The 12,570-nt window shown below is 40.2% G+C and overlaps 1 protein-coding gene across 5 annotated transcripts in view; it reads right to left on the bottom strand.

The window, feature by feature from the left end:
* Positions 1–12,570, bottom strand: part of erc2 (ELKS/RAB6-interacting/CAST family member 2) — a 72,661-nt gene that overhangs the window by 43,462 nt on the left and 16,629 nt on the right. For 3 of the 5 annotated variants that reach the window (XM_070549409.1, XM_070549410.1, XM_070549412.1), the window contains exons 3-5: positions 6,835–6,858; positions 347–781; positions 40–114 (exon numbers count right to left, since the gene is read on the bottom strand). In XM_070549409.1, the coding sequence (XP_070405510.1) occupies positions 40–114; positions 347–781; positions 6,835–6,858 (534 nt within the window). The remainder of the gene's footprint in view (positions 1–39; positions 115–346; positions 782–6,834; positions 6,859–12,570) is intronic. The other 2 variants (XM_070549411.1, XM_070549413.1) reach the window with 1 other exon arrangement.

Below are 12,570 nucleotides of genomic sequence, written 5' to 3'. Positions count from 1 at the left end.
CTGTGTGTGATTTTGGATGCAGATGTGTCAGTGTCTTACTTTCATCTCTATGATGGTCTGCAGGGCCTTGGTTTTGCTCGGGTCCTGATGCAGCTGAGTTCTTCTATGCAGCTCCTTAAAGAAAAGTCAAATAGCATGATTTGGCTAAAAAGTGAAAGAAAACTTTCAAACATGCATAAATGGTTTATATTCACATATGCAAAAAGTTTGTACAACTTGTGATTTGCAGTTTTCAGGCCATGCATTATATAATCCATGTGACACAGCAGAACATTTACTTTTTTGATGACACTGCCATCTAGTGAGTTAAAATAAAAGCAGTTGGCCAGATTACAGCTGTCCATACCTCTCGCAGATGGATGTTTTCTTTCTCTTTCTGATCCAGAATAACCTCCAGGTGTCCAAGCTGGGCCTCTGCCTCAGCAATCCTCCTGGCTCTCTCCTGCTCCTCCTCCTCAGAGGCCCGGCCCGGCCCGGAAGGCAGCCCCTTGCTCTGCAGCATCTCCAGCAGCTTCTTAATAGACTCATCTCTGGCACCAAGTGTCTGCTTCTGAGTCTCAATCCTCAGCTCCATCTCCTCCAGGGTTTTCCTGAGCAGGAACAGCTCCTTGGCCTGCCTGTCATGTTCCGCCTGCAAACGGCGGAAGTTCTCCTCCGTCAGCTCAATCGTGGTGAAATGCTCCGAGACAGAGCGGTTGCCGCTCTCCTGCTGGAGCAGGTGGTTGAGATCTCGCTGTGTGCGCAGCTCGTCCTGCAGAGCCTGGATGGTCATCTGGAGATGCTGAGAAATATAATCACAAAGACAAAAGCATGAGTACCAAAATAGAGTCTGCAATTCCTGAAATCTACTTATGGAATAACACTGAACGTAGCATTAGTTACAGACGTGGACGAAGGCTTAGAGGATGAACCAAACATGGGTACTCGCCAGATGTGTCTATGGTTACAAGTTTCTCATGAGTTTTAAAAGCTTTCATTGATAATTACATCAAGTTTATGCAAAGTGTCAGGATCTGCAGTGTTGGTCCTTCTTATGCAGATTTATGCGATCCATCCTAGCATGCTCACAAACGATTTCTGGTCCTAATCCTAACGGATAACCCATCATTGCATAATCAATGCTTGCGGTTTATTGGAATTTGTAGCGTTGCATTTGTCTATCTTCCGCTTGAGGACAGACAACAAGTTCTCAATGGGATTCAAAGATTGTTTGGGGAATTTTGTGGACAGGGACACAATATTTCAACATTTTGGTCTCCAAGCAGCTTAGTTGTGACTTCCTCCTTTATGGAGCAGAACTCCATCATGTTGGAAATAGAATTATTTTTTAAAGGTTCTTTGATAGTTTAAAAAGGGTTCAACATCTCCTCTTAGGTACATTTCTTTATTCATGGCATTTTGAATGACTCTATATGGACACTGCTAATATGAAACCCATACATCTGTACATACCACTACAAATGTCATCACCTTTCAAGACGTGCAATATTTACTTCTACTATCATTACTATGTGCAATAATTATCCTAACTTACATTTCTGCTCATGTGTGATATATCTTGTGTGCTACTGCTGCTATTCTACTGTATTTGAGCTGTTGCAATGATGCAATTTCCCCACTGAGGGACAAATAAAGGTATTTTTATCTTACTTAGTCCACTCCCTTAGCCAAGAAGCCACCCCGTGCATTAACGAGTACTTTAGTGTTGGCATGACACATGACTGATGGAAGCCCTCAAAGTTTATGGATATCCAAACAATCAGAAGGGTGTGGCGTCAAAGAAAATTACTTTTCTTCTTTTCTTCAGCAGAACAATCGTTGGGCCAAATTTTAGTCTGTCTTTCTTGAAGAAAAGTGGCTACTTTGCTGCCCTTCCTAACATCAGACAGTGGACCAAAAGTCTCCTCACCATAGTGCAGACGGTGCCTACTAGACTTCCCTAAGCACTCTGACGTCTGTTTCACAAATGCATGCGTTTTGGGGGTTTGGGTTCTTTTTCATGCCAAAGAACTAAGATCATAAAATAATCTTGACTCTCATTATAAAATTCTCAGTCTGGACATCATACAGGCGACAAACTGTGTCATTCTCAAAACCTTTGACCATGACTGTATCACAGTTAACGCTTGGAGTCAAAAACATTATCACACAACACTAAATAACTTTCCTTTGCAGCCCTTCAGAATAAAACCGACTGCAAACATCTAGCTTTGTAAGAAGAACGGGTTAACTGTTTCATTTAAAAAACAAAAAACATTTAAATCTTTGGGAACAACAACTTAGAAGGTTTTGGGATCATTATTACTGTGCATTTCAAATGCAATAGCTGTACTACAGAGTTCAGAAAGGCTGGTGTTAACAGGGATGTTGTAGCTAATGTCCTGGAGTGCAGCAGAGATCTTTACCATCTGACAGTCACCCCGAACACAAGCAGCATGTTTCAAATCTCAGAGGAAGAGTTAACTCAAAAAGAAAAAAGGCCTGGAGAATATTTAGACTGGGTATAGAGAAAGCCTGCATCCTCATGGTTATTTACAAAAATTATCCAGAGATGGGATGCATTTGGTCTAACTCCCTTAAAAATAACCACAAACTACAAAAACAAACGTATTAAAAGGAGAAAAAGGTAAACGTTAAATAAAGGTGTGTGCATGTGTGTTCATGTGCACTAAGCAACAGCATGATAAAAACACACTGCTGAGCTTTGCATACAGATGGGTGACAAAGGAAAGATTGAATTTAATGAGTGCATGAGCACAACAGACGCTTAAACACAGGTGCAATGGATGGTGAAATTAATCTATCGACATTCAAACATGCTTTGTTGCATTTTGTATTGAGGTGAAAATAGAACAAGACTCAGATGACAGGAGCCTCAAGACTGGTCCAATGACTGACGTGTCAATGGCAACGACTAATGTGACATCTTCATTTAGTGGGAAAGACAGCCTGATGCTGTCGGGAGCTTTGGTCCACGAGACTAGCTCAACACTTGAGCAAAAGTGTGACAGGTTGTTAAGAATGTAGCCTAAAGACCGATCAAACTTTAAATGGGAACACTGGTTACAAATAAAATATAACATTCCTCAATGGTTAAGTAAGCTAACGCTGGACATGCCTGTGCACACTTAGCATTGTTAGAAGATGCCAGCTCAATGTCACTCATATTCGGGTATTTTAAGTGAAAAGACTCATGTTTGATGAATAAATGTTCAAGTTGAAAGATTAGGTTATAGTTTTTTTTTAGATGAAAAAGAATTGCCCTGATGTGACTGGTATTGATGTTAGCTGCAGAAAAATCCCCATCAGTGGCTGTAATCCTATGCTGAGTCAAAATCTCACTGTTGGTGACTAGTTGGAGACTCAGAGCTGCACAATGATGCGAATTAGCTGATTAGCTTTAGCCAAAGCCACATGTGAGCATTCTGGTCTCATATGTTTTTAATTTTTCTGTCAGAGCAACAGATAAAGGGTTTATTTACCTTTACATATTTCAAAAGCGTCTGCTGCCTCCCTCAGAAGTGTCACTTGTCTGTCGGCTGTTTTGTGCAGACAGCAGAGGACGGTGACTACAAAGTTAAGTTGCTGGTTAATGATATTTAGATTTGTCCATTTTTTAAGTGTTTTGTCTTTTGTTAGACTGACCACAGTCTGTAGTGGGATCTGCACTGGTGCTTTTGTGAAGAGAGACAAATATTTAAACTTTTTGTACAGTTAAACCTTCAAGTCTTGTGCTGTTTGTCTTGGGTATAATTGCAGTGAGAGTCAGGCTCTTTAAAGAGCAAATCACCCCCTACATGAAACTTACTCAACTCCCACTTCATGTTTGAAAAATGCAACAAATGCTGTTGCCTAGCAGACTGAGAGGGCAGAGCCGCTATCAAATACACACAAACAGGCTCGCAATAGCATTGTGACATCATAATGTACCAGCTGGGCTGCATGGTGGCGCAGTTGTTAGCACTGTTGCCTCGCAGCACAAAGGTTGCAGGTTCAAAACTCGGCTGCGGCCTTTCTGCGTGGAGTTGCGTGTTCTCCCCATGCATGCGTAGGTTTCCTCCGGGTACTCCGGTTTCCCCCACAGATCAAAACATGCCCTATAGTTTATAAATTGTGAGTCGCTTTGGATAAAAGCGTCTGCCAAATAAATAAACATAAGCTAACGTCACTCAGCCAATTGTGATGGCAGATTTAAATTCAAACGTAGTGCAGAGTTTTTACCTGACGACGGCACAACACTGACTTGGTTAAATGTTAACCAAGATGCACAAAAGGGCCAAATTATTGACTACACGTGTCTACAGCATGATCAGAGACTATTTTATATAGTTTATCAGCAAAAAATGTTGATTGGGGGTGACTTGCTCTTTGACAAGATATTTGGATTAATGGTAATGGTAATGTGACGGAGTCTATGAGTCTTAGTGGAGATCCTGTTTTAGTCATTTTTGGTGTACCATATATGATATTTGCAGTTAGTATAAAATATTTATATGTATCACATCTCAACAACATCTAGTGAGACTTCAGAAGATGACAGCATATGCTGTCAAAACATAATAAAAACCTTGGTTTGTTGTTCTGAAAGAAAAAGGGTAAAAGAACGTTGAAGAAAAATCAGAATGAACATCATAGAGCGGTTCATGTCTCAGTTTAGTCATAAAGTGTCTTACTTTCATCTCAACGAGTCTGCCAACCCTTCCTTTCTCACATTTCTCACACTTTTTGGATCAAAGAAACTAAACTGAGAAAGGTTTCCCGTCTCAGATGTGAAGCTATCCAGGAGGCAGCGGTTAAACGAAGGGGTCAGGCTGAACGTCTCAGCCAAACATCATCCAAATGTGGATGAAAAAGGCTTTTGGCCCGAGGTGGGTGGTATGTAAAAAGCAGTGACACAAATGCTAACCTTGGAGTAAAAAAGTAACTTAGAGAAAATGTTACTTGATCAATGTGAGTAATGAGTATCATAAATGGTAGAATTTTGTTTCTGTCGATTTGCTATTATCCTTGTCCAAGGGTTCTGTCTTTTTTTTTTTTCAGTTGACAAATGTGGTTTGTTTGTCTAGCAGTAGCACCCAGCAGCACTCACGCTGTGATGTCAACTGTACAATATGCAGATAACGCTTATTCTATTTGTAAAATGATCACCCACCCCCCGACAAGCTGTCTGATATTTTTTTGCCATGAAATCGATGCCTGTATTGATTCTGCAACTTTTTGCAGAGAAAAATCGTCTCGAAATTTTTTTGAATAAGTTCTAAATTTCCGCATTCCAAAGGTGAGGCCTTGTGACAAGAACCCTTGAGAACCCTTACAAGTATTTCAATGTAGTTTGGAAACCCTCGTGTGAATGCCCAGTGAGATGCTGACTTTAAGAGACATTTGGTCAGTAGGATTTAGATGCTCTTGTCTTGTTAGGCAAACCCTTTTCTATCTATATGAAGTCAGTAAAATTAACCAGTTTGTGTTAATATAAATATTTTTTGCACGGATTTCAGAAGTTTTCACTGGAATATGAAGCCTTTGTTCTCAGAAGGATCTAGAAGAAGTTTTGACTGATCAGCCATGGAATTTTAAGTTATCAAATCTCAAACCAATCAACCACTAGTGAAAGATTTGGGACGGAATGGTTGAACAAAGATGGAGGAAAACCTTTGGGAGAGGACAGGTACGTCCATGCAGTAGAATCTAAAAGTTGAGGTGACAAAAGTTGACATTCCTAGAACTTACTTTAATTTCTCACCCATATGTGATTCACTGCCTGTGAGGAAGCTCACTCTTGGTTTAAGGATGTAACAATTCAATTCAGTTCAATTCAGTTTATTTATATGGAGCCAAATCACAACACGAGTCGTCTCAAGGGGCTTCGCAAAGTAAACGTTCCAACTGAGTTCAGCGCATCATGCCAATTATTTCAACATTTCCTATGTAAGGAAACCCAGCAGATTGCATCGAGCCGCTGACTTGTTGTGTCAGCGACTTTACGGCAATCCTCATACTGAGCATGTAGCGACAGTGGAGAGGAAAACTCCCCTTTCACAGGAAGAAACCTCCAACAGAACCTGGCTCAGTGTAAACAGCCATCCGACATGACTCCCTGGGGGTTTGACAAGACAGAGCACATGCATACACGTAGGACGATGGTGGCAAAGGGCTTAAGTGCTCGCCCCATAATCGGAAGGCTGCAGGTTCGAGCCCCGCTTAGGCTGCCTCTTGTGTTCTTGGGTGAAACACTTAACTCGCCTTGCCTGCTGGTGGTGCTCTGAGGTGCAGGCGCCTGTACGGCAGACTGGCCTCTGTCAGTGTGTCCTGGGGCAGCTGTAGCTACAATGTAGCTCACTACCACCAGGGTGTGAATGTGTATGTGAGCAAGCAATTTGGGGGACTCCAGAAGACACTGTATCAAATACGGGCCTTTTACATAACTATTGGGACCAAGTTTCTGTCTAAGACTGACTTTGGCTGGACTTTTCCACTTGAGAGAAGTAAAGACACAAACAGAAATCAATTTACAAGCAGAAAATGGCCCAATTAAAAGTTTTAAAGAGCAGATTTTTTTTTCCGAATTCAGTCCAGGTTTTGAAGCTGTGGGTGACAAAGTGCTACACATTTAGATCGACATAAACAAAGTCTGGTCTTAATGTGGAATTGTGTGAAGGTTCAAGGTGAAGGGATGCAAACTGAACTGAATCATTTAGGGAAGATTTTTTTTTAACTTTGTTTAGGGAGGAGGTAACAGGTTCAGAGAAGAAGGGGTTGCCAGTAAAAGACACGCCACACTGAAGGTGACTCTATGTTATGCACCCAACACATGGTGCAAACATAGCGACAAACCTTGGTTCTCCTGGCATCCAGCAGCTGCAGAGCATGGGCAGAATGAACAGAAAAACAAATGTATGGTGAAAACAGAGTGTCAGAGCTTGATGCAACAGAGATGGATGCTCAAAACCGACCAGCCAAGTTCATACGAGAGTCTCGTAGGTTTATCAGCTGGTCTTCAGTCTTCAATCTGCAGTTTACTCACACAGTAAGAAAAAGAACACATTTTCACAGCAGACATTTTAGCTTTTGATAGTTGGAAAGCTGCTACTGGAACTGGTAGGTACTTTTGGGATATTTTTAGGTTAATTATAATCAAATTTGATTTAAATTATGCAGGTTTATGCAGGTTTGGGGTTCTGTTGTGTTTTTCGGAACAATATCTGTATAAAAAGCCAAAATGTCTGCCACAAAAACCTGTAAAACTCACAAAAAGAAAACAAGTTCATTTAGATGACCTTTCTGGATAGAGATCATTCAGACATTTGAAATGAGCATGGTGATTCTCCAACAAACCACTGAGTAAAAACGGGACACATGTCTGTGTTTGACCACTAGGGGGCAATATTTGAGTTAGCTACTGAAGCCGATGCCTTTCCTGCTGACTTCTGCCATTAGAAAACAGTTTGGGTCACACTCCCTTTTTCTGAGTCATTGCCATCTGATACAGCAGCACAAACCATTCAGCTCACTCAGAATCACTCTGTCATCCACTGACTTTCACGTGTGTCAGCGTTCATCACAAACAAAATAATAGAATAAAAACACTCTGATTTCAAATAAAGCATGCGCAAAAGTGGAACCAGTTTTCTCTGTGGCTTTATCTTTACTCTCTTATTCTCTCTGAGTCCTTCTCTCCTTTCTGATCAATATGGAACTAAACTGCAGGACACAGTCCAGTGGTCCCATTTGCATAATTGAACTGTGGTTTAAAATCACTGGCCGCTCCTCCAGCATCTCCACGTCAGCCACAGCAGAGGTGTAGCTGCTCCTCTGAGTCGGTCATGACTCAGCAGATATTGGTATTGTGCGTTACCCTGCCTTATGAGAAGGATTCTGCTTTTTCCTTTCCTCCCTGCAAATAAATAAAAGGTTTACGACCACCAAGCAGAAACGTTGAGCTACAGTGCCTCCATCTCCACCTGGCACCTACAGCAGCCAGAGGTAACTGGTTGTCATAAATCCTTTGGTGCAGAAACAAAGAATCCTTCTGAGAGCAACAAGAAGCAAAGAGCTGAATTCTGCCATCTGCCTTATAGAAAAAAGAAACGCGGGGATGATTTCTCATGCAGGTTGCTGTATCTGAGTTATAGGGAGAAGTTTCGCCTCACATGTACACAGTACAAACTCACCTAAACTTTCCAAACTGGAGAGTTTTCTTTGATCATTAGCATTTTGGGCTTTGACTTATAATTTAGGGCTTTTTTGTTGTGTTCTTTTTGATCAGCTTCCTTTCAGTTTTCATTTTTTTCTTGTTTAATTGTCTACCTGAGCTTCATAACAGCCGTTTGTGCCCTCTGTGCACCTGCTTGCCGCTGCCTGCGCCAGTGAGAGGTGTGTGATGGAGTCGAGGGGGTAAAAGAGTGCATTCGCCCAAGGCACCAAATGGGCTCGGACCGCCTCTGCCAGGGACAATAAGGAGGGATGGGTCAGTCCTGACTATAGAAGAACACACTGGCATGACGTTGGGTCAACGCTCTCTCAAAAGATAAATTAAAATGTAATTACCCATTTGCTGCTCCCCTCATGATGGTGCCCTGGGCATCGCCCTGGACGCCCATATCAAAAACTGCTACTGGTACCTGTTTTTTAGCTCAGGTATACGCAACCAGTGGCTCTTTGGACCTTCCACAATAGCTCTTGTTAACTTTGACTAAAAATGATAAAAACTAAGTTGAATTATAAACGTGTATGTGTATATGTATATATATACTTGTCTTTTTTCAAAAGGATCCTATAAAATCTCTGACGGTGGCTCTTAACAAGGGCACGAGGTTTGCTGCAGATGCTAATGAATACAAATAAAGGAAATGTCCTTAAAACTCACATAGACGAGATTAGAAAAGGGAAATATGAGTGTTTGTACATCTGGCAGATGGAGAGCTCTACTGTTCCTGGCCACCTCTAATCTCAGTGCTGTTTGTCGTGATGGCTGATAACACTGTTACACCCACACCACCCCAGCAAACCCTGCACCATCTCCACTACCAGGAAATGAAAAGCGGTGTGAATTCAGAATCATAAAAGTCAGTAGAACTCATGAGTTAATGATGTAGTGATATAAAGATAGTTTGAAGGCTTAATTGACCTTTTCTGCAAGTCATCTTTTACTCTTTTTCCTATAGAGCTGTCTTTCATGGGTTTTATAGGCAGCTTTAATAAATGTAGAGCAAAGTATATTTAAAAAAAATTTCAATCTCGATCTCTTCATTTCACTGCATGGTTTTTTATGGTCTTTTTTTGCTGGATGAAATTAAATCCCTAAAAATAACATGTTGAGAGTACAATGAAAACTCTGAAGTGTCACTGCTTTAATTTTACAACTAAAGATTTTAACTAAATTTAAAACTTCATCCTAAACTAAAGATGAAATCATAGATTATCAGATTCAGATTAAAATATGAGTCCATATGGATTAAATAGATGACATTTTAATTGCTTTGGGGAAAAATTTAAAATGCGTCCATGAGAAACATTTTCCAATAATTAAAAAAAATGTTAAATGATTTTTTCTCTAAAGAAATTTCAGTTTATAGTTGCTTGATTTTTTATTCAATAATATTAATTCAAATTCAAATTTTAAACTCTATCTAATCATTTAATGTTAAAAAAATGTTGTCATCATTAAATTTAAATTTATTAACCGAAAACTTTGTCTTTAAATTAGATAAATTTATTGTCATATTTTGTTTATCTAGTTCAGATTTATTATATGATGCTTTAAATAACTACTGTTTAGCATTTACTTGAGACAAACACTGTTTCAAGGATATTCTTGCAATGCATTGTGGGTAGTTTCTAAAATGAGCATATTGTGGTTAACAGACTCAAATTTTTGAGGATTTGCGGGTAAACCAGGTTTGGATAGACCAAATCAACAGTTTTGTTTAAAGATCTGTTTTGATTGGAAGTTATTTAGCTTATGAAAAAGAATATTTAAATAATGGTTTATTTATGCTGCCTGTTTTTCATGTTTTCAGATAATTCTAATGGTGCAATCCTAAAATAAAATACTGATGCTGCAGCTTTCTCACTGCTAATCCAGATGTGTGTAGTTTAGCACAACTGAGTGAAGCATGTGTGCAAATAAAGGCTTGTGCTTTTTACCTTACACACACACACACACACACACACACACACACACACACACACACACACACACACACACACACACACACACACGCACACACACACACTGGACAATTAAAGTTCTGCACAATGCACGAACAGAATAACTTCAAACCAAACACATATTAAATATATGAGCGGGATTGTAAATGCTTAATCCAAATAAATACATTTAAATGTGTTTTGTTCAATAAAACATGCTTGATGTGAAGTGCACAGTCAGTGCAAGCAGACGTGATAAGTGGGACGCCCTGCCTCCATTTTTGTGGGACGCGTTGATGAGAGCTGACTGGGTAACCAAGCAGCCGTGGTCATGACTCAGACAGACATGGTACGCTCCACCTCACACGTTCGCCTCCAGCAGTCGTTGTTCGGTTGCGGCGTGACAAAAATTCAGCTCAATTCAAGTAAAGCAGATCATGGTTAAAACTGCCAAAATATATATTTTTTTTAAAGTCCCACATGAAGCAGTTCAAGGCTAATAATTACCGCCTGGTGATTACCATCATTTCTCTTGATTACTACTCCACAGGCAGTTATTGGTATTTACCCCACACATGAGAGCCATTTGTTTCTCCAAATACACACTTTTTTATAGTTGTTGTTTGTTTGTTTGTTTTTTAAGAAGATGCTGAAATAATAACTATGCATACCCTCAATATTCATTCGGTAAGGTAAAACACAAAATGGTGTCAAACACAAAACCGTTGGACAGATTTAATGACTGGCCTAAAATGACTCCATTATTAATGAGCCTATTTGCTCCTCAGTCAGCCTCTCAACAAGCCCAGTGGGTGGGACAGAAGCGTCCCACCGTAAGGAGACGCTTACGTAAGGACGCTCCACAGCCCAGAAATCTCGATAGAGAAAAGACCAATCATAGTAACAAAGCACATCTGCCTTTTATTAGCTGCCATGCTTCATTATTGCAGCCAACCAGGGATATAAATATCACTCAGCATGGAGGGTGTGCAAACACTGGACAAGCCTGGGAATAAAAACAAAATCCTCTTTGATCTAGGTATAAAAACTTGGATACCCTACAGCAGGGGTGTCAAACATACGGCCCGCGGTCCGGATCCGGCCCGCAAGTGGGTTAAATCCGGCCCGCGAGATGGTTGTGTAAACTTTATTTTCATACTTTACAATGTAGAGTGAAAATAAACTTATCTTTGTGAGCAAGTTTTCTCTGTAATGAGTATAAATAAAACAAAGCTGCGCTCAAGGCTCACACAAGAACTTGAATCACATCCTGAAGTTGGCCGCCCCTCAGGATGTGACTTGATATTGATGTGCTGGTGAAAGCTAAAAGATGTTAAGTAAAATGAGTCAAATGTACTTTAAGTGCTGCATAAAACTGATCTAGCCATTTGATCTGTAAGCTCTTTGAATCACTAAGGAATGTTTTTTTAATTTATTGATTTTTTGTTTTTTTTCAAATTTTCAAGTACACTTCAGGTGTTCTACTTGTACTATTTTGGATACACTGTCCTCAGGCTCCAGCTTTGTTTTATATTGATTGTATTAAAACAAAGAAAACAATCTGAAGTTGTTTTTAATTTACCGGTCCGGCCCACTTGGGACTAGATTTCCCTCAATGTGGCCCCTGAGCTAAAATGAGTTTGACACCCCTGCCCTACAGAGTTTCGCTTTGGTATCCTGCTGAAAACAATCTATTCCTGCAGCATCAGAATCCCAGATGAAATTATCTGCAAGGATTTTAAAAACTAAGTGCGATATCTCATTTCATTGGACCAATCAGTGATAAGGCTGCTTTTTAAAGCAGCAATCTGGAGTTTTCCCCAAAGACCAAATGCTGCCTGACAAAAGTGAAGCCAGTGCATGATCCCCTCTCACCCCAGTGCAGGGGTAGTCAACTCCCTTCCCTAAGGGCAGGTATCCATTATGTTTTAGTTGTTTCCCTGTTCCAAAACACTTGATTCGCGTGTTTAGAAGCTCATCAGGCAACGCAGAAGCCTGCTGGTTAAAATCAGGTTTGTTGATGCAGGGAAATAACTAAAACATGTTGGATATCAGTCTTTAGGAATGGAAGTTGACTACCCCTGTTAGATTTGGTTGGCTCGGTTAGCTCAGTAGTTAAAGTGTCTCAGAGTTTGATGGGTGACAATCATCTGCCCCCACACTCAGCTCCATTTTTGTATTTTCAGGGAGTGACTAAATGCATGATGCGGCCAAGATGGTGGCCAAGATACTATAATAAGTACAGTAAATGGTTTTCCCTATTTCAAGACTTATGTTTGATTTTTAGAATTCCATAAAACTGATCTGACCCCATTGTGTGACGTAATTAAGGCTTCTATTCAAAGACAAACCAAAGTAAAGAAAACCTTACGGACTAAACTTGCTGTAAGCATCTCAAAAACTGGAGAAGAATTTACCTTG

This window comes from Nothobranchius furzeri, chromosome 3 (genome assembly GCF_043380555.1).
Source record: "Nothobranchius furzeri strain GRZ-AD chromosome 3, NfurGRZ-RIMD1, whole genome shotgun sequence".
Lineage (NCBI taxonomy): Eukaryota > Metazoa > Chordata > Actinopteri > Cyprinodontiformes > Nothobranchiidae > Nothobranchius > Nothobranchius furzeri.
This window is presented reverse-complemented; position numbering and strand designations above follow the sequence as displayed.